This window comes from Rana temporaria, chromosome 1, assembly GCF_905171775.1.
Source record: "Rana temporaria chromosome 1, aRanTem1.1, whole genome shotgun sequence".
NCBI classification, from domain to species: Eukaryota; Metazoa; Chordata; class Amphibia; order Anura; family Ranidae; genus Rana; species Rana temporaria.
Window position 1 is genome coordinate 240,246,177 of NC_053489.1, and position 23,643 is coordinate 240,269,819.

Sequence of the window (23,643 nt, forward strand, 5' to 3'; positions counted from 1 at the left end):
ACCGTAAGTTAGGAGGCAAGTGCTTTGTGAATACAGCACTTGCCTCTCTAACTTACAGCGGCACAGCATAAATATGATACGCTGCGCCGCGTAACAATGAGAGCCCCTACCTGAATCTAGCCCAGTGTTGTTTACGACACTGCCACCTGCCAATTTGAGGCAAAATTACAATGTTTTGTGATGCCCCCCCCCCCCCCCCCTTCCTTACCACCCCTTTACTGCAGGAGTCTACCCTGCTTAAGCTACGGTGTTGTAACTTGCCCAGCTGACTGACGTCCCTGCCTCCCCACTGTTTGGGCACCACTGAGAGGTCACATGCTTTTTACATACTGGGTACCTCCATTCTGTTAGAGCAGTGGAGCGAGGTCTCTAACCTGGTAGGAAGGCAGTGAGAATACCTTGCAGGAGGGGTGGAATATCGGCACTGTCACTTTTTTTTGATTGGCCTAATTGGCAATTAGTATTTGAGTTCTCATGGGATCTACTTTTGTATTTGGGGTATGAAGTGGAGGGAGGTATCTGTGATCTGAATTTATGGCACACTCCTCATGGGGGGAAAAAAACCTCCTAGATTCCTCTTTGTATGGCAAATTATTTTAATCCAAGTTATGGATTGTCAGTAGGCTAAAATGTGTTCTTTTTTTTTTTTTTAATTTTTAGAACAAAAAAGGCACAGAGTTACTGCTTGGGGTAGATGCCCTTGGACTGCATATTTATGATCCTGAAAACAGACTCACCCCCAAAACGTCCTTCCCTTGGAATGAAATCCGGAATATCTCTTACAGTGACAAAGAGGTAAGAAGAGCCACTTTTCTCTGTTTAATATGAAGAGCTTATTGCTTTACCCCAGGCTTGTCATAAAGTTGTATATGTACATGAAGTGTGCTTCCTAGTTCATTATACACAACTCTTCTGTGATTACAGTTCACTATTAAGCCACTTGATAAGAAAATTGATGTCTTCAAGTTCAACTCCTCTAAACTACGGGTCAACAAGCTGGTAGGTTGCTCATGAGAAATCTGCAATATTCTATAATGTCAGTGATAATGATGGTGTTTCCTGGTAATCTGTGAACATGTATATCACTTGGGACTTCTGCAGAGTAGCTGATAAAGAATTAGTTGAGTGTGGGCCAGATCCACGTACCGCGGTGCTTCTTTACGTCCGGCGTAGTGTATCTCAGATACACTACGCCGCCGTAACTTGCAACGTATTTCCCGTATCCACACAGAATTTGCGCCAAAAGTTAGGGCGGCGTAGTGTAACTGTGGCGCGCAATTCAAATGGATGAGATGGGGGCGTGTTTTATGTTAATACGTCTTGACCCGACGTAAATGAACTTTTTTTCTGAACGGTGCATGCGCCGTCTGTGGGGGTATCCCAGTGCGCATGCTCCAAATTAACCTGCAACAAGCCAATGCTTTCGACGTGAACGTCATTCTACGCAAAAAGCCCTATTCGAGAACTTTTAACGCAAAGGACGTACACGACGGAAAGTTCTACGCTGGCCCGACGTCCATACTTAACATTGGCTGCGCCTCATATAGCAGGGGTAACGTTGCGCCGAAAAAAGCCTTACGGAAACAACGTAAAAAAATGCGCCGGACGTACGTTTGTGGATTCGCGTATCTATTTAATTTGCATACTCGACGCGGAAATCGACGGAAGCGCCACCTAGCGGCCATCGTAAATATGCACCTTAGATCCGACGGCGTACTAAGACGTACGCCAGTCAGACCTGGCCCAGCTTCAGGCGTATCTTGTTTTGTGGATACAAAACAAAGATACGCCGGAGCAACCTAGAAGTTACGCGGCGTATCTGCTTCGTGGATCTGGCCCTGTGTGTGAGATTTGTTTCATCAGAAGCTGTTTCCAATTTATTTCTGATAACAGGCTCACATTTTTAAGTGAAATTCCAGTTAAATAATACTGAATGCCCTTTAGTCCAGTTACGTCTCCGTTAAATTAAGGCACACAAAAACCAATGTCTTTGATGTACCATTATTGTAAGGGGGATCTTGGCCCGAAAACTTTTTGTCAGTAGTTTCTCAAATATTTCATGTACCCTAAAGTCACCGGTGAAAACGGTTCTTAGGACGCATCAAAATGGTAGTATTTGAAAACCTAGCAATGTATAAAGGCATTGTTTCCTTTTAGGCCCCTTCCACATATGCGGACCATTCGTTTGATCAGTTCAGTCATCAGTTTACCATCAGTTTTTCAGCCGTTTTTTCATCTGCCAACTAGAGTCCTTAACCACTTGAGTCCTGGAGAATTTTTTTCATGTAAAAACAGACCATATGCTTTTCCTCCGATCTGTTTTTTTTTTTTGTTTTTTTTAAACGGAAGAAACATAGGGTTTTAACCTGTTCTATAAAATGGATGTTGACTAAAGTGTATGTAAATGGATGATCAGCCATTTACATCTGTTTTTCCATAGAGATGCATTGATGTTAATTTTTCTACTGTCGCTGGAGGATGGAAAATGACAAGTGGCCCACATGTGTGAAAGGGGCTGGTCAGTAGGAAGAATGCAACACTACAGTAGTGGTTAGAATTGCCACCATTATGCCGCATACAGATGGTCGTTTTTTGTGATGAAAAAAAACTACGTTTTAAAAAACGTCATTTAAAATGATAGTGTGTGGGCAAAACGTTGTTTTATGTCTTAAAAAAAACGACAAAAAAAAATTCGAACATGCTTGAATTTTTTGTGTCGTTTTTCAAAACGTCGTTTTTTACTTCACAGAAATTGACCGTGTGTAGCAAAAAACTACGTTTAAAACGACGTTTTTACACCCGCGCATGCCCAGAAGCTAGTTATGAAGCAAGCTTCAATGGAAAAAAGTGGTGAAACGTAACCTCGCTTTGCTAGAGCATTGTGAAAAAACGATGGTGTGTAGGCAACTTCGTCTTTGAAAATTGAAGTTTCAAAAACGTTGTTTTATTTCATGATTTAAAACGTCGTTTTTTTTCATCACAAAAAACGACCGTCTGTACGCGGCATTACAGATGGCTAAAAATGTAATTGGTGTCATGCTGCTGGCTTTGCCAGGTGGCATTGGTTCTGGTAATATGCAAACACCATTGATCAACCACAGTTCATGGAACCCCTAGCAACCTCTTGAGGAACCTTGATTGGCTGGTATTACCGCTTCCCTTGTCCTTTGTGAGAGTAGATTTGAAAAGGCTTTCAAAATCTACTTGCACCATGCAGAATAATATTTTAGAAGCGTGTACAATTTGTCTCTCTGTCAGTCATATTGCCTGAGAAATAGTATTATAGAATAATGCATCTGTAATGCCCCTTTTACACTGGGACAGGAGGTGCGCTGACGGTATAGCGACGCCATTTTTAGCGCGGTGTCACATTGTTTTCAATGGGAAGGAGCGGTGGAGGAGCGGTAAACACAGCGCTCCAAAGATGCGGCTAGCAGGACTTTTGGAGCGGTCCTGCTAGCACACCGCTTCAGTGTGAAAGCACTCGGGCTTTCACACTGAAGACTGCAGGGCAGGAGTTTTTCAGGCGGTATTTAGGTGCTATTTTTAGCGCTGAACCACCTAAAAAATGCCTTGGTGTAAATGGGGCCTAAGACTGAGGGCTTATTGCAGGCGCTATAGTGTTAAAAATAGCGCTTGCAATCCGCCCTCAAACAGCGGATCCGTTGTCTTCAGTGTGAGCACTGGAGCATTGCGCTAGCAGGATGGTAAAAAAAGTCCTGCTAGCCGCATCTTGGTGATGCGGCTAGCATCGATGGGACAGCGCGGCTATACAGCAGCGCATTGTGGGCGGTTTTAACCCTTTCTCGCCTGCAAGCGGGGGTTAAATGCGCCCCGGTAGAGGCCGAAATGCGCCGCAAATCCACCCATAGCGTCGGCAGTAAAAATAGCGGCGTATTACCGCCGACACTATGGGTGGCTCAGTGTGAAAGTGGTGTTTTTTTTTTTTTTTTTTAAGCAGACTTTTGACCACCAACAAACTTAAAACTGGCAATACAGGCAGAAGCGTTGGTTGTTCTACTAGGGGTGTTTAGGTCTAAACGGGACTTTTGAGTTTACATAATAAAAGAAAAAATTTCAAGGGGTGGAAACTGCACTTATTTTTCAACATACACCACTGCCCATTTATAAACTTATCCCAGCATTTGAAATAATATAAAAAGCAGGTGGTGGCGCCAACCTAAAGTGTAGACTAAATGTCAAATAATAATTAATGTTGTATGGGTGATATAATAAAAACAAAAAAACCAAAAATGTTGCGTGGTGATCCAAATAACAAACAAAGAATTCAAAATACAAATAAACTCAAAAAGTGTTCCAGTGCTAAAATCTCATTCCATCTCTGCTTCATGCAAAAATTGAGTGAATCAATGAATATAAATATATATATAGTGCAGTGTGCTTTCAACAAACAGTTTTCATACTGTAAGTAAAAAAGTCTTTATGCAAAAAAGTTCCATGCAGTAAATAAATAAATAAATAATTGAAAGTGCTGTGTGCTTCTTCCACGTGAGAACAATGTAGATATAAATCTTCTGTGCAAAAATCGTGCTCACTCCCTGTGGTCCCGCACTCACCAGATACTTGAACCCCTGCAGGGGTAACAGGCGTTCACAGTATAATATACTGACAAATCCCTGGATCTTCCCAGAATCTAAAAAACTCCACCGCTCAGAAGAGGAGACAAATAGATTGCCCAATAGCGTGATACCGTTTTTAAAAATGATGAACAATTTTATTCACATTTAACAGGGTACTCACATTTGGTAGAAAGGTTAATACACATAAAACATAAAAACGTGCTGTAGCTTAGAGTAGCGTCTGCTCTACCGGTTTCGTCGATCTGACGTCATCTGGAGCGCGCCTCTAAGCCCCCAGCACTTCCTTATTTATATGGGACGTTTATGTCTGAAACGTCCGCCATGTTGTAGTTTTTGAGGACAGAAGTCCAGCCGCTAGAGGCCCTATAATTTAAAAAAACCGCGTCCGCCATGTTGTAGATTATGGCAGACAGAAGACCAACCTCTAGAGATCCTGTAAATTTCTCTTGGTGCTAAACTGAGCCCAAAAATACATCCGCCATGTTGTGGTATTATGAAGACCGGAGTCCTGAGCTAAGGTTACTCTATATATTTAGATAGCGGGATATACATCAACGAGTCTCCCTGTTATGTTAATGAAAAAAACGTCCGCCATGTTGTGGCTTTTTGGAGACCGGAGTCCTGTTCTAAGATTACTCTATATATTTAAACAGCGGAATGAAATGAATCTCCCTGTTATATTAATGAATATACTTTGCGATTGTAAACAAAACGGTAATATGGTGCAAATATTTGAAACATAAAGGCATGTGTCTTTCAGACATAAAGTGCTACAATAGAAATTTCATAATTCTATAGGTCATTGCCATTAGACCATAAAGATACAAAATGTATAGTTCTAAAGGTCATTGCAATTAGACCATAAACAATATAAGTTAAAACATATGTAAATACTAATATAAAATATCTTTAAAAATATAAAAGAGAATATGATATCTTTAATAGTAATAAAATAAATCTGTAATATAATATGTATGTATATTGGAAGTGGGGAGGCTATAAAAAGCAATGAAAATGTAATGAAGATATAAATAGAGATATAAGTGAAAATGGCAAGTATTGTAATGTGTCAGCTCACATTTCCAATGACATTAAAATAATTGTTAAAAATTGGTTAAAAAGCAGTTCAGATCTACGTCAATATTCATACCTGCCGGCTGGAGGGTATCTAATGTATAGATCCATTGGGTTTCATTTTGGGATACTTTTTTAGTTTTGTCCTCACCCCTCCAGTGTTCTTTTATTTTATCTATCCCATAAAATGTCATACACCCAGGATCTTTGTTGTGATAATCCCTGAAGTGCCTAGACACACTGTGTTTGTGGAAACCCTTTTTTATGTTGGCAATATGCTCTCTTATTCTAATATGTAATTCTCTTGTCGTTCTGCCCACATATTGCTTGTGGCAGGGGCATTCTAAAACATACGTCACATGTGTACTGCTACAGGTAATGAGTTCTCTTATTTTGTGTGAGGATCCATTTATTGTTGAGGAGAACTCTGTTTTTTTCTTGTTAGTTTTTTTACTAACACGACATGGTAAACATTTTCCACATTTGTGGAAACCTTTCAGGTTTTTGAAAATTTGGATTTGTTTGGGAGGGTCTATTGCAGGGGTCTCCAAACTACGGCCCGCGGGCCACATCCGGCCCGCCAGGCCATTTCTTCCGGCCCGCAGCTTGAATTCTTAGCTCCCCTGTTGGTTCTGGAACCTGCGCTGCATATTCGCCCCAGGCAATAAGCAGCGCAGGTCCCGCAATCCCCTCCGGCGTCTCACTGTGTTGGCTGCTGGGACCACGGCATTCCAGCAGCCAATGAGGTGTTTAGTGCAGACCCGTAGCCGCCTCCCTGCTCCCGCCTCCCGCCTCGCTGTTAACCAGTAACGAGTGTGTAATACCAGCGGGGCGGGAGTCGGGAGGTGCAACAGGTCTGCAAAGCCAGTGATGGAGACGCGCTGGACACATGCAAGGAGGGGGGCTGATACACTTGTGTGGAGGTGGGTTGAATGGCTCTCATCGGGACACCCATTTGGGGGGGGGGGGGCTGACTCTTATGGGGACACAAATGTGAGGGGGTTAATAACTCTTATGGCTCTGATGGGGACACAAATATGTGGGGGCTGATGACTTTGATGGGGACACACGTGGGGGGGAGGGGGGTTGTAGACTGATGGGGACACAAATGTGTGTGTGTGTGGGGGGGGGGGGCTGATGACTCTGATGGGGACAAAAATGTGGGGGGGGGTGATGACACTGATGGGGACAAAAATATCTGTGGGGTCTAATGGGGAGACAGATGAATGGGGACACAGATGATGGGGACACAGATGATGGGGACACAGATGGATGATGGATGGGGACACAGATGGATGATGGATGGGGACACAGATGGATGATGGATGGGGACACAGATGGATGGGGACACAGATGGATGGGGACACAGATGGATGGGGACACAGATGGATGGGGACACAGATGGATGGGGACACAGATGGATGGGGACACAGATGGATGGGGACACAGATGGATGGGGACACAGATGAATGGGGACACAAATGAATGGGGACACAGATGATGGTGACATGGATGAATGGGGACACAGATGATGGTGACATGGATGAATGGGGAGACTGATGGGGATACAGATGAATGGGGAGATTGATGGGGACACAGATGGATGGGGACACAGATGGATTATGGATGGGGACACAGATGGATGGGGACACAGATGGATGATGGATGGGGACACAGATGGATGGGGAGACTGATGGGGACACAGATGGATGGGGACACAGATGGATGATGGATGGGGACACAGATGGATGGGGAGACTGATGGGGACACAGATGGATGGGGACACAGATGGATGATGGATGGGGACACAGATGGATGATGGATGGGGACACAGATGGATGGGGACACAGATGGATGGGGAGACTGATGGGGACACAGATGGATGGGGACACAGATGGATGATGGATGGGGACACAGATGGATGATGGATGGGGACACAGATGGATGGGGACACAGATGGATGATGGATGGGGACAGAGATGGATGGGGAGACTGATGGGGACACAGATGGATGATGGATGGGGACACAGATGGATGGGGAGACTGATGGGGACACAGATGGATGGGGACACAGATGGATGGGGACACAGATGGATTATGGATGGGGACACAGATGGATGGGGACACAGATGGATTATTGATGGGGACACAGATGGATGGGGACACAGATGGATTATGGATGGGGACACAGATGGATGGGGACACAGATGGATTATTGATGGGGACACAGATGGATGGGGACACAGATGGATTATTGATGGGGACACAGATGGATGGGGAGACTGATGGGGACACAGATGGATGGGGACACAGATGGATGATGGATGGGGACACAGATGGATGGGGAGACTGATGGGGACACAGATGGATGGGGACACAGATGGATTATGGATGGGGACACAGATGGATGGGGAGACTGATGGGGACACAGATGGATGGGGACACAGATGGATTATGGATGGGGACACAGATGGATGGGGAAACAGATGGATGGGGACACAGATGGATTATGGATGGGGACACAGATGGATGGGGACACAGATGGATGATGGATGGGGACACAGATGGATGGGGACACAGATGGATGGGGACACAGATGGATGGGGACACAGATGGATGGGGACACAGATGGATGATGGATGGGGACACAGATGGATGATGGATGGGGACACAGATGGATGGGGAAACAGATGAATGGGGAGACTGATGGGGACACAGATGGATGGGGACACAGATGGATGGGGAAACAGATGAATGGGGAGACTGATGGGGACACAGATGGATTATGGATGGGGACACAGATGGATTATGGATGGGGACACAGATGGATTATGGATGGGGACACAGATGGATTATGGATGGGGACACAGATGGATGGGGACACAGATGGATGGGGACACAGATGGATGGGGAGACTGATGGATGATGGATGGGGACACAGATGGATGGGGACACAGATGGATGGGGACACAGATGGATGGGGAGACTGATGGGGACACGGGTGTAAAGCCTCGTGCACGCTGCAAGTTTAGCCCCGCTGCATGATGCTCCAGCGTTAAGGTGCCAGCAAAGAATACAGGGCCACCAGCCAGTCCTGCTGTCAGCAGTAAGTCAAATTCTATTCTTCTTCTACTGTGGATTTATTTATAAATTATTTTTTCGGCCCGCGAATATGTGTAAAATATAGAATGTGGCCCTCGAAGTAAAAAGTTTGGAGACCCCTGGTCTATTGCATTGTGGACTAATCTATTTCTGAGGTTAGGGGCTCTTCGGTATATAAAACTCGGTTTGTTTGGTAACAGATTTTTTAGACTTTTGTCTGATTGTAGAATAGGCCAGTGTTGTTTAAAAATTCTTTCAATGTCCTTGTGCTGTATATTATAACCTGTTAGGAACGCTGTATCCATAAATTTCTTCTTTTTCTTGTTGTGTGTGCCTGTTATGATGTTGTTTCTGTTCATTCTCATGACTTTTGTTTTCAAAATTTCTAGTTCTTTTCTTTTATAGCCTTTTTCAACAAATGTATTAATAATTTGTGTCGCCTGTGTTTCAAAGTCAACACTGTTACTACAGTTTCTAAACAGTCTCATGAGTTGTCCCTTGGGGATATTTTGAATCCATTGCTTGTGATGACAACTGTTTACAGGGATATAACTGTTCCTGTCGGTTTTCTTGAAGAAAGTTCTAGTGTGAATTCTATTGCCCATTTTAAATAATTGTAGGTCTAGATAATCTATAGATTCTGTATTCCAGGTCCCCGAGAACGTGATGCCATAGATGTTGTTGTTGATTTCGTCAAAAAACATCTGTAATTCCATTTCTGTGCCTCCCCATACAATTAGAATATCATCTATGTATCTTCTATAAAATTTCAATGGTGGTCTCGTTACTCCTTGTATTTGTTCCGCCTCCCAGTGATTCAAAAAGATATTAGCTACACTGGGGGCGGAACAAATACAAGGAGTAACGAGACCACCATTGAAATTTTATAGAAGATACATAGATGATATTCTAATTGTATGGGGAGGCACAGAAATGGAATTACAGATGTTTTTTGACGAAATCAACAACAACATCTATGGCATCACGTTCTCGGGGACCTGGAATACAGAATCTATAGATTATCTAGACCTACAATTATTTAAAATGGGCAATAGAATTCACACTAGAACTTTCTTCAAGAAAACCGACAGGAACAGTTATATCCCTGTAAACAGTTGTCATCACAAGCAATGGATTCAAAATATCCCCAAGGGACAACTCATGAGACTGTTTAGAAACTGTAGTAACAGTGTTGACTTTGAAACACAGGCGACACAAATTATTAATAAATTTGTTGAAAAAGGCTATAAAAGAAAAGAACTAGAAATTTTGAAAACAAAAGTCATGAGAATGAACAGAAACAACATCATAACAGGCACACACAACAAGAAAAAGAAGAAATTTATGGATACAGCGTTCCTAACAGGTTATAATATACAGCACAAGGACATTGAAAGAATTTTTAAACAACACTGGCCTATTCTACAATCAGACAAAAGTCTAAAAAATCTGTTACCAAACAAACCGAGTTTTATATACCGAAGAGCCCCTAACCTCAGAAATAGATTAGTCCACAATGCAATAGACCCTCCCAAACAAATCCAAATTTTCAAAAACCTGAAAGGTTTCCACAAATGTGGAAAATGTTTACCATGTCGTGTTAGTAAAAAAACTAACAAGAAAAAAACAGAGTTCTCCTCAACAATAAATGGATCCTCACACAAAATAAGAGAACTCATTACCTGTAGTAATACACATGTGACGTATGTTTTAGAATGCCCCTGCCACAAGCAATATGTGGGCAGAACGACAAGAGAATTACATATTAGAATAAGAGAGCATATTGCCAACATAAAAAAGGGTTTCCACAAACACAGTGTGTCTAGGCACTTCAGGGATTATCACAACAAAGATCCTGGGTGTATGACATTTTATGGGATAGATAAAATAAAAGAACACTGGAGGGGTGAGGACAAAACTAAAAAAGTATCCCAAAATGAAACCCGATGGATCTATACATTAGATACCCTCCAGCCGGCAGGTATGAATATTGACGTAGATCTGAACTGCTTTTTAACCAATTTTTAACAATTATTTTAATGTCATTGGAAATGTGAGCTGACACATTACAATACTTGCCATTTTCACTTATATCTCTATTTATATCTTCATTACATTTTCATTGCTTTTTATAGCCTCCCCACTTCCAATATACATACATATTATATTACAGATTTATTTTATTACTATTAAAGATATCATATTCTCTTTTATATTTTTAAAGATATTTTATATTAGTATTTACATATGTTTTAACTTATATTGTTTATGGTCTAATTGCAATGACCTTTAGAACTATACATTTTGTATCTTTATGGTCTAATGGCAATGACCTATAGAATTATGAAATTTCTATTGTAGCACTTTATGTCTGAAAGACACATGCCTTTATGTTTCAAATATTTGCACCATATTACCGTTTTGTTTACAATCGCAAAGTATATTCATTAATATAACAGGGAGATTCATTTCATTCCGCTGTTTAAATATATAGAGTAATCTTAGAACAGGACTCCGGTCTCCAAAAAGCCACAACATGGCGGACGTTTTTTTCATTAACATAACAGGGAGACTCGTTGATGTATATCCCGCTATCTAAATATATAGAGTAACCTTAGCTCAGGACTCCGGTCTTCATAATACCACAACATGGCGGATGTATTTTTGGGCTCAGTTTAGCACCAAGAGAAATTTACAGGATCTCTAGAGGTTGGTCTTCTGTCTGCCATAATCTACAACATGGCGGACGCGTTTTTTTTAAATTATAGGGCCTCTAGCGGCTGGACTTCTGTCCTCAAAAACTACAACATGGCGGACGTTTCAGACATAAACGTCCCATATAAATAAGGAAGTGCTGGGGGCTTAGAGGCGCGCTCCAGATGACGTCAGATCGACGAAACCGGTAGAGCAGACGCTACTCTAAGCTACAGCACGTTTTTATGTTTTATGTGTATTAACCTTTCTACTAAATGTGAGTACCCTGTTAAATGTGAATAAAATTGTTCATCATTTTTAAAAACGGTATCACGCTATTGGGCAATCTATTTGTCTCCTCTTCTGAGCGGTGGAGTTTTTTAGATTCTGGGAAGATCCAGGGATTTGTCAGTATATTATACTGTGAACGCCTGTTACCCCTGCAGGGGTTCAAGTATCTGGTGAGTGCGGGACCACAGGGAGTGAGCACGATTTTTGCACAGAAGATTTATATCTACATTGTTCTCACGTGGAAGAAGCACACAGCACTTTCAATTATTTATTTATTTATTTACTGCATGGAACTTTTTTGCATAAAGACTTTTTTACTTACAGTATGAAAACTGTTTGTTGAAAGCACACTGCACTATATATATATTTATATTCATTGATTCACTCAATTTTTGCATGAAGCAGAGATGGAGTGAGATTTTAGCACTGGAACACTTTTTGAGTTTATTTGTATTTTGAATTCTTTGTTTGTTATTTGGATCACCACGCAACATTTTTGGTTTTTTTGTTTTTATTATATCACCCATACAACATTAATTATTATTTGACATTTAGTCTACACTTTAGGTTGGCGCCACCACCTGCTTTTTATATTATTTCATACTTTTCTCCATTTTGTGGGGATTTTTCTGCAGGGGCAGCCCCTCATACTCATTATACTATATACCTTTCAATACCTGAGAGCCTAATCATTATATTTAAATATTCTGTAGCGCAGATTCACATTTTTCTTTTCTTATCCCAGCATTTATCTAATGCCTGGAAAGCTTTGGCATAGAACGATTTGTCAGTATGCCTGAACCATCTTAGGACAGCCTCACTTCCTCATCAGTTCTGTAATGCTGACCTCCGAGGAAGGTTAGTCTCTTGTGCAATTTCAACAGGTTATGCGCCGATTTATCCAGGATCAGGCATTTCACGTGCTGAATGTTCACATGAATGACTGCTGTGGGCTGGGAGCCATCGCAGCCAGGATCGTCACCGATGGACACACGGCCATCTTTGAAATGTTTACATCATTCAAATGTCTTACTGGCTCGTCCCCGTACTGTACGTCTTCTGTAGATATCTGCGTATGAAATGCAGAAACGTCATCACCACACGCTGTTCCATGCACACACTTAACACTGTTGTTTACTTTCTTGATTAACGGTCTCTGCAGTGGCCCGCGACATGTGCGCCTGTCAGTAATAGGACATACTTGCCACTTACTACTGCGTGTAGTACTGCCACACTAGCATCCCTTTTTGTACCTGTAAAATAAAAAGTCCCTGTTTGACTGGAGACTTGAGCGCCGCTTGTATTATGGAACCATCAATCAGCTTATGTGGTTAACATTGTCACCTCCTGCCTTTTGCCCTTTTTTTTTTTTTATTGGCCCATCACTGTGATTTCTATAACCAATAGTAAAGAGGAGGATGGGGTCAGGTCTACGTTACCGTGTTTCCCCGAAAATAAGCCCGGGTCTTATATTAATTATGCCAACAAAAGGCACAGTAGGGCTTATTTCCAGGGGTAGGTCTTACCATGTAATGTGCTGTCTTCTCTCCCCCTCTCCCTCCCTGCCTGTCAGGAATCCCCAGTGTGAACTGAGTTCAAATGCTTGTACAATCCTATAATCCACTCTATTACAGTAGTATATAATGTACAATGTGTGCGTTTCTGTAATATAATTGTGCCAAATACATTTGTTATAGCGCCGCTCTGCACTTCTGTTACCCGCCGGAGCTCTCTTCCCGCAATTATATTACAGAAACACACACATTGTACATTATATACTACTGTAATATAGTGGATTAGAGGATTTTACAAGCATTTTTAACTAGGGCTTGTTTTCGGGGTAGGGCTTATATTGCAGCCCTCCTGGAAAATAACGCTAGGTCTTATTTTCAGGGTAGGTCTTATTTTTGGGGAAACAGGGTTGCAGCCTTTGAATTCTTGTTGCTGGTTTTCCAACACCTAACATTTTTGGATCCTGTGGACACTACGAAGAAACAACAAAACTGATGTTTAGGTAACATGATGTGCTTGCACTTTTGTTGTAAGTTCCAGTTGACAAATACACAAGTTGGTTAGTCATGCAGTTTTGTTTTATGGCATGGCAAGTAACAACTTGCTTGAATGTGTTTTTCTAATGTCCATTTTTATTTCCAGATTCTACAACTGTGCATTGGGAACCATGATTTGTTTATGCGGAGAAGAAAAGCAGACTCCCTTGAGGTGCAGCAAATGAAAGCTCAGGCCAGGGAAGAGAAAGCCAGAAAACAGGTGAGTTCCAATTTGCATTGTCCAGCTAGTTACAAGTGATTTGTGCAGTTTTAAATTGAAAATGGCATTTTGTTGTTCTGCAGCCCATAGTTGTGGGATTGTAGTCTGAACTCACATATTTATATGGCCAAGCACACTGTATATGCCTTTTTGAAAAATGTTGGGGCTGATTTATTCATTTGCGTATGTGGACTTACTTTTAGTTTTGGATGTGTTAGAAACTGACACATCCAGTTTGTACGATTCATGAGCTTTTTTTATAATAATTGGAAAATACATTTATCTGGGGGTATTTGCTAAGATTTTTGATGTCTAACATCACTAGTGATTTTTATTTTTTTCCCCCTTGCGCTCTGTCCTTGTGACACCATAAGGAGAAATAAGGGTTTCCCCATAAGAAAAAATATTAGAAAAAGGTTGACCCCCGTAAGATGAAATAAGGTTGCTCCCATGAATGGAAGACGTGTCCTCAATGAAAACACTCCCTCCCCCCCCCCCCTTTTTTTGTCTCTTACCCATTTAGGGAGCTCTGCCTTCACTTCCTGTCCCTGTGACACCCAGTCTCCCTTATGATAAAATATGTGTGTTGCGCTAGTATTAACTTATTTCTAAGTACAAAAATGCATATAAGAGATCCCCTTGTAACTAGTAAAGGGGTATCACAAGTGCAAATAGACAACAAGCCATCAAATATTAAATGACATAAGGACACAACCAGTGAAGTGCTAGAAATGAATAAACAAAAAAAGTCCTGTTTAAAACCAGCATACAATCTTCATGGAAAAAAACCACAAACCAGTACAAACACTGTCAGGAGGGAAGGCAAACACAGTCCTATATTCATGGAGCATTCAGTGTGTTCAGACTTCACCTCCTAGATAGCCTATTCCTTCAGGGCAATGCAGCTCATATAAAAGGAAGGAAAAACAGATATGGTGCAAATAACGTTTGATCAAATGAAGGGAGAAATTGCAATACAGCGATTGCACTCACGGAAACCTCGATAGTATAAGGCTCAGCTGTAAAGTCAAAGAACGCTGCTCAGTGCTTTAGCGATCTCCTCAGGTGGACGGATCTCCCGTCGATCGCGTCACTCGGCTCCTCCCCCACGCATATCGTCACTGGACACGTGACTTGTAACCTTCTATCAGTGTCTGGCTGAGCACTTGTTAAAGCTTGTAGGAGGAGTTTTCATTCTCCCATCACTGTCCTATCAAGGATGCAGGGCCCCTGACCCTCTGTCTTAACTGTGCTGGTTGGCCCTGTGCTGATCACTAGCAATACACACCAAACTGAGCATGTGCAAAGGCTCTCTTATCAGGAGATGGATTGGGGACAATGGAAGAAGGGGAGGAGCAGAGAAGACAGGATCAACAGCATTTTTACACAATGCAGAGGATTAACCCCTTAGATTCCAGAGTGAGTATAACTAGCATGCTTTACTGCATATACAGCCTGATTTTGCTGTTGTGGGTTTAGTAACCAGAAAGAACCGGTCAGCTAGCATTTTGCAAGAGGAGTCAGCAATGGCAGTTGCTAGATTATTTTTTTTTGTCCAGTACAGATTATCTTTACTTTTTGCTTTTGCAATAGATGTTTGTATATAAACTGTGTGACACAATAATTTTCTTAATTCTTTTGTGTTATGCTAAATGGATAACATTTTCTGTCTTGCTGGTTAGTCTGCAAAACATGGTTTCAGGCATAATTTAAAGAATAGTCAAAGTTTTCATCCTAGCTGTACGTCGGGGTATCGGGCATTTGCCTAAAAAAATGACATTCTCAGCAGTAATCCTTTTTAGATTTTGGTTTCGTTATGGAGCCATAGTTGTGCTTTTTTAAAAGCCTTTTGCCTTTGTATTACTTAGATACAGACTTCATGCAGTTCAAATGGGCCTGTTTAATCTCCATAGATATTGGGTCCATCCTCTGCTGCGCAGTGCTATTGCTTTGTGTTTATGGAGGATGGCGACACTTCTGTCACTCAAGTGACTAGGGCTAGGGCACTCTCCACACAAAAAAAGCTTGCTGTTTGGTAGCAATAGACTACTGTCATCTGTTGCAGGCTTCAGCTCTTTATAAGTGAGGGCAGGTTCAGCTCTATTGTGACAGAACCCTCCCCCCCCCCCCCCCTTTGATTTCCGTAAATGACATTTGAACTTATTTGAGCATCATAGCACATAAGCAATGTCATTTAGAATTTTAGCATGAAAAAACATATTAATATATTAATTATTGTCTATTCAAACCCAACATGATTTTATTGTAGTGTTATGTTAACAATCTACATAATCGGATATTTTTTTCCCTGTGTGCGTCGGTGTAATGTGAGAAATCCCTCCCAATTAAAATCGCAAAGTTTCATTTTGACTTTTTTACCATTTGGCTATGTTGCACAAAGATGAGGGGCCAGATTCAGTGCATCTTTGTGCTGGCGTAGCGCACCTCATATGCGCTACGCCGACGTATCCCAGAGAGGCGAGCAGAGTATTCACAAAGCACTCGCTCCCTACGTTGCGCCAGCGTGACGTAAATCATTTGGCGTAAGCCCGCCTAATTCAAAGTAGGTGGACGGTGGGCGTGATCCATGTAAATGAACCGTGACCCCATGCAACGGCGAACGGCGCATGCGTGCGCATGCTCAGAATCACGTCGAACATACTCCCTAAGATACGATGGCTCAATGCCTACGACGTGAACGTAACCTACGCCCAGCCCCATTCACGTACTACTACGTAAACAACGTAAAATACGACGGCTGTTCCGTCGTCCATACCTTTGCATGGGATGCGCCTCCTATAGGTGGAATAACTTTACACCGGACGTACGCCTTACGTAAACGGCGTATACTACTGCGACGGGCGCAACTACGTTTGTGAATCGGCGTATCTCGGTCATTTGCATATTCAACGCAAAAATCAATGGAAGCGTCCCTTGCGGCCAACGTAAATATGCGCCCAGGCTCCGACGGCGTAGGAAACTTACGTTGGTCGGATGAAGCTACATTTCAGGCGTATCTTGCATTAAGAATCAGGCGCATAGATACGACGGCGCATCTGTGCACTTAGGCGGCGTATCTAAAGATACGTCAGCGTAAGTGTTACCTGAATCCATGCCGAGATGATTTTGATATCTTTTTAATTGGAAGACTTTTATCAGTTTTATTTTCGGATAAATATCTGGGACTGTACAAATCATGTAAAAGTATAAAGACCCATATGTCCTGAAAATAGGTTAAGAGAAGTATGGGTATTTTGTTTTCTTTTTAGATTCATACTTACCTAGGTGGATACAGCATCGGATCGATAATGAATAGTGTATTTACATGCTGTTCATACTCACTCAGTGACTATGGGATTCGTTTTCTGTGTTCTGCAAAAAATCTAGTTGATCTTGCTGTTCTTTATCTCCCCCTTCTGTCCATGTCCCCGGTTCAGCTAGGGATTTTGTGGAGCAGTGTTGGCAGCTACTGCACATGCTCAGTTTTTAGTGAGTTTCTATGTTGAGCATTTCCTCCCTATCACATTTGAGCAGCCCATGTGACTATAGAGTATACAAAGTGGTAAATGATAGAGATGTACCGAACCCTGTCGGCAGAAAATTGTGCTTTTGGCATTTTGCAGATAGAGAAAAAGGTGCTGATAATGGTGCTGAAAACTCGTTGCTTCGTTGTCAATGCATTTCAACGGGGAGGTGCATTTTTGGTGCTTTTTTTTTTTTTTTTTTTTTTTACTGACTAAAAATGCAACAAGCGAGATTTTTAACATCACATGGGAAGCGCAATGAACCAGTGTGAAGACATACATAGAATCTTAAGGAATGCTTTATTCTTGAGCTTTTCTTGCGCTAAAGGTGCCGATCAATGGCCGACAAGAAATTATTAATTAAAAAGTTGACTATAATACAATTTTATATATACAAATATCTATCTATCTATCTATCTATCTATCTATCTATCTATCTATCTATCTATCTATCTATCTATCTATCTATCTATCTATCTATCTATCTATCTATCTATCTCATTTATCTATCATTTTTGGTTTCCGCCAAGTGGATCCTGAATTTTCAGTTTCGGCACCAACATTTTATTTTCGGTGCACACCTCTAGACAGCCCACTCCCTCCCTCCCCCTCCATGCCTACTAACCGGCTAAACACGGTGGGATATCACATCTTGATTGATACAGGCTTCACCTCCCTGTTATTCTAAGATACAGGCTGGAGGGGCATGACACAACCTGTGACTGGCAGAAATCCTCCCACACCGTGTTATTGCCAAAAATAATAAATATTTGATTTCACATATAATTGTATGATGACTTAAAACAGTTTATTGATAAATATTTATTGATATTCATTATTTATTTTTACTCCATCTCAAAAGCTATGTTTGTTTTGTTTTTTGTATTATTATTTTGAACATGTGATCAGCAGCAGAGGAGCACCTGCTTATGTTTTTCTGCAGACAGGCTGGGAAAAAACTGGGTCATGTAACAGCAGTATATTGATTACGAAAAAGATACTTAGATTTTCTTTTATTAAAATAATTACAGTGCCATCATCCACATGCACAAATAGAAGGGGCAATGTAATTTAAACAGTGTGTTTTTAGTATCCCTTTAAACTTGAGTAAAGTTGGTTCTGTTGTTGTCATGAACTCCCATTTCTTCTTGCAATTGTTTTTATCTTGCGAAAATTAGAACATGTGAAGTACTTTTACCAATTTTTTGGTAAATTTGCACCGATCAGCCATAACATTATGACCTCCCTCCTAATATTGAGTATGGCCCCCCCTTTCCTAAAACAGCCCTGACCCATTGGGGCATGGACAATGAAATAACATCCACATGAATGGCAGGACCCATAGTTTCCAAGCAGAACATTGCCCAAAGCATCACACTGCCTCTGCCAACTTGCCTTCTTATACCGCATCTTGGTGCCATCTCTTCCCCAAGTAAGTGTAAGTGACGCACATGCACCCGGCCATCCACATGATGTAAAAGAAAACATGATTTATCAGACCAGGCCACCTTCTTCCATTGCTCCTTAGTCCAGTTCTGATGTTCATACGACTATTGTAGAAGCTTTTGGCTGTGGACTTGGGTCACCATGGACTTCACAGTCCCATACACAACAAACTGCAATGCCCATTTTCTTTTTACTGCTTACACCACATCAACTTCATGCACAACCTGTTTAGTTGCTGCCTAATCCACCCCACCAATTTTCAGATGCCATTGCAACAATATATTTCCTTTTACCTGTCAATGATCATAATATTGTGGCTGATCGGAGTATATATACATGTCCATAAAATAAATCAACATTTTAAACAATAATTCACGCTGACTGCATGCGGTGGGATGAGATACTAAGTAAACGGGTACAGATTTACTAAACTTTTGAATTTTTTAGATATAGATTTTTTTGTTTTTGTTTTCCTGCTTCTGCCAATAGCACTTTAAACTGGCGCTTGGGAGTTGTAGCGTCCCCTTTACTTCTTTAGTTAGCTTGTAATGTAATACTTATACCGCTGTCTCTGGTATACATGGCGTTATGATCCAGAAAAGCCATCTCCATGTTTCACAACTTTCACATTTTAAAGAATTGAAAGGGTGCCTTGAAATGGCCCAGTGTTGTCGGAGCATAACATCAGATGATCTTCATGGAAGAACTTCCCAGAGAGTAAGTAGAAAGCTGTCTCTGTGATCTATCACTCCTCCACCGATAGAAATTGGTAGTTTCCCAGTGAAGAGTTTGATGGATGTGATGGCACCTTTGGACAGTGTAACCGCACTTAACCCATGCTCCCTTCTCTTTTGTGCTGAGGGCAGAGTATCACACTTACACAAGTAGATGGCAGGCCCAGTCCTTTCTGCAGTGTGCATCTTACTGTGATCTGCAATTACCCAATCCCCTGATGACAGCTGCGCTAAGTGTGGATGCTGCCGGACAGGAATGTTAATGCCATCGGAGGGAATGGGCCGTCGCAGTGTGACGCCTCTGCAGCACTTAGCATTCAAACACACGGCCTGAGCCATCGACTCTTCTCCTCCCGCTCACTCATCCATTTGACTTGCCTGACTAGCATACAGATAAGTTGCACTGCATCTTTCTGTAATTCCAGCCTCAGCCACAAGGGGCCACCATTTATTAACAATACATTTACTTTGTTTTTTTGTTTTTTGTGGCAAGATGCTGTTTTTGTAACCTGGTGCAATATTACTATTAGTCTGTTATCGGCATTGCATCTGTTGCTATTTATGTCTGTTTTTATATTTAAATTGACTGCAATAAAAACTATAAGATTTTAGGACATGATTTAATATAGAACCATGTAGTGATTAGGTTTTACCTAGATGTACATAATGTTTAGATTATAGTCTGCAGGTTGAACTCATTTGAAAAAATGTTGGATAAAAAGTGGCAAACTTGCTTGGCTCATATTGTACGACTTTTATTTCTGTAATGCATTCGCGTTTGACCTCCAATGCCATCAGGTGTGTCTGTAATGGAGATCAATATTCTGTATAAGGACGAACGTTTTCATGGTGTCATTTTGCAGAGTACACAATTTATAGCACTTGGGTTGTCTGTTTTGTTTTTCCAAGGTGAATGAGGTATGGTGCAGTGTATGAATAAGAAATAGAATAGTATTTTGCCGTATTTGAAAGCTGCAAGCTCCTGTTCTGGATTGTAACCTTACAGAATTCTACTGTAGCATTAAAATAATATTACAATGTGTTTTTTTTTTTTCAGCGGTTAACTTTTTAGTTTTTCTAATTTCTAATTTTAGTTTTTAAATATCACTGCATTTCTGGGAATACATTTTATTGGTCTGTTTAGGTTCCTGAACCCTATATCCAGGTATAGGAAATTGTACAACTCTAAATCCCTGTACACACGATCGGTTTGTTCGATGAAAACAGACCGATGGACTGTTTTCATCAGACAAACCGATCGTGTGTGGGCCCCATCGGTTTTTCCATCGGTGAAAAAAAAATAGAACATGTTTTAAATTTTTCCTATGGATAAAAATAACACGATTGTCTGTGTGGAGGTCCATCGGTCAAGAATCCACGCATTCTCAGAATCAAGTCGACGCATGCTCGGAAGCATTGAACTTCAATTTTTTCAGCACGTCGTAGTGTTTTTCGTCACTGTGTTTTGGCACGGTCAGATTTTTGACCAATGGTGTGTAGGCAAGACTGATGAAATATCCGACGAAAAAATCCATCGGATTAGATTCCATCAGAAATCCGATCGTGTGTACGAGGCATAAGTATAAAAGACCCCGATAGGGACTATTACTATTGGTCTGCAGTGTTGCGTTAGAACAGGTGATTCACATAAATGTATTGCTGGGCATTGCAATGCAAGCACATTAATGTGCACTACTTGGGTGCGCTGAGTAAGGAAATGAAAGCGGTATTAAACCCAAAAGCAAACTTTTATTATATTGCAGCTTACCAATTCTTAGCTTTGATGGCTGTGCTAGTTTCTTTTTTTAGGCTTGCTTTTTTTTATTTTCATCTGGTGACCCAGCCAACAAGTCTGTTTTTCAAAAATACAAGCTCTGCTGTACAATGTATCAGTTTACATAGACAAACCATTTAACACTGGCAGGGGTGATTAAAATTGTTATATATATATATATATATATATATATATATATATATATATATATATATTTATCTGTCTAGGCCAATATGTATTCTGCTAGTGGGAGCTGCGGTGGCGCACTGCGCTGACAAGCCATTCACCTCTGCAGCTAGGGGTTCGGATCCCGGCTCGGCTACTTGTGAATTGAGTTTGGTGGTCTCAGCCCGACTCCCGGTGGGTGTGCTATGCGAGGTAAGCCTGCGCCTAGTACGCCCACCCCCCTCCCACAAAAAAAACACCACACTTACACGCACTCGCTATTGGGTTAACATGCACGCACTTTGACCACGCGGTCTCTAAAAAGAGAGGCGAAGGACTAACGGTGCTGGTTGTGCGGGCTAGATCCTCTCACTCCCTTGTAGGGAGTCCCTCTGCCCCGTTGGGCTTCAAAGCGGAGCAGGTAGGGCGGGCTGTGTGGGAGGACCCCCTCACACACCCGCCATTGCCACCCGGGGCATGGAGAAAGGTGGCAGATTGCCTCTGGGGAAGGCCTGCCTACTCCCAACTCCTGCAGTCCGGCTCCTCTCTCTCTCGAGTACACGCACAAAATACACTTTAAAAAAAAAAAAAATGTATTCTGCTACATATTTTTGGTAAAAAAAATTGCAATAGGCTTATATTGATTTGGTTTGCGCTATTTTTGTCTACAAAATAGGGGTAAGATTTAGGGACTTTATTTTTTACTGGTAATGGCAGTGAACTGCGATTTTTAGCGGGACTGTGACATTGCGGCAGAAAAATATGGCCCTAAGCCCTGGTTCACATTGATGCTACTTTGAAATTGCGCTACTTCACTTGAAGCAGCAAGATTTCAAAGTAGCAAGGTCAGCGGGATTTCAGCTGCTACTTGATAGACATCCTCCAGTAAGCTGCCACTTGTCATGCGATTTGATCTTTCGCATGACAAGTTGCAGCCTATTGGCGGCAATGGCACTGTTCCAATCAGTGCGACACCGATTTTTGCGGTGCCATAGCGTTTTGCAAAAGTAGCTCCTGCACTATTTTTGCCGATTTCAGGTGCCACTTCAATAGACATTTGTGCATGAAGCCACACAGATGACTATCAAGTAGCAGCTGACATTGCGCTGACCTTGCTACTTAGAAATTGCACTACTTCAAGTGAAGTAGCGCGATTTCAAAGTAGCGTCCATGTGAACCAGGGCTAAGTGACACTAATGCAGTGATACAGTGATCAGCACTATAAAAATGCACTGATCACTGTAAAAAGGAAAAGCTGATCTCTCTTCTCCCCTGTCAGAAAGGGTATCTGTTTGTTAACATTTCCCACGGTCATGGGTGGCCAGCAGACTTAGTCGGCCGGACCGTGGGTATGCACACCCACAGCACCACATGTAAAGACAGAGGTACAGCACAGCCGAGCCGCCTTGACGATATATATATATATATATATATATATATATATATATATATATATATATATATATATATATATATATATATAAAATATAGAAGGCGGTCGGCAAGTGGTAAATTGAACAAGCTGAAGTTAGAAGCTGATTGGCTACCATGCACAGCTGCACCAGATTTTGCACTCTCCAGTTTTAGTAAATCTCCTCCTATCTGCCCTGTCCGCCTGCAATCACAAATGGAGCGATTACCTGCGGTTAGGGACAGATATGTGCCTGTGGACCACTTCTATCCCTAACTGCAGTTAATCACTCAGTGTGTGTGATTGCATGCAAAGAGCTGCTGGCAGCATCAGCCCGTCATTGCTATATACAGGCTTACAGTCTGGGGCTGAATGGCAACACCTGACTGTATTTGCTGCAGAAATACGCTAATCTTGGCGGTGTACAGCCTTAGTCGGCATGCATGTGCTCTGCAAAAAAAATAAGTAAATCTGAGCCGTTTATGGTCACTCCTCCTCGGTGTAATATAGCTGCTAATGGTGGAGGTGGGTACAGATGTAGCTTGCACTGAATCTTAAT

General features: G+C 41.7%; 1 protein-coding gene across 2 annotated transcripts in view; it reads left to right on the top strand.

Moving 5' to 3' along the window:
* The window catches only part of NF2 (neurofibromin 2), a 158,955-nt gene that overhangs the window by 39,336 nt on the left and 95,976 nt on the right, over positions 1–23,643 (top strand). For both annotated transcript variants that reach the window (XM_040351958.1, XM_040351957.1), the window contains exons 9-11: positions 661–795; positions 925–999; positions 13,917–14,030. In XM_040351958.1, coding sequence (XP_040207892.1) covers positions 661–795; positions 925–999; positions 13,917–14,030 — 324 coding nt within the window. The remainder of the gene's footprint in view (positions 1–660; positions 796–924; positions 1,000–13,916; positions 14,031–23,643) is intronic.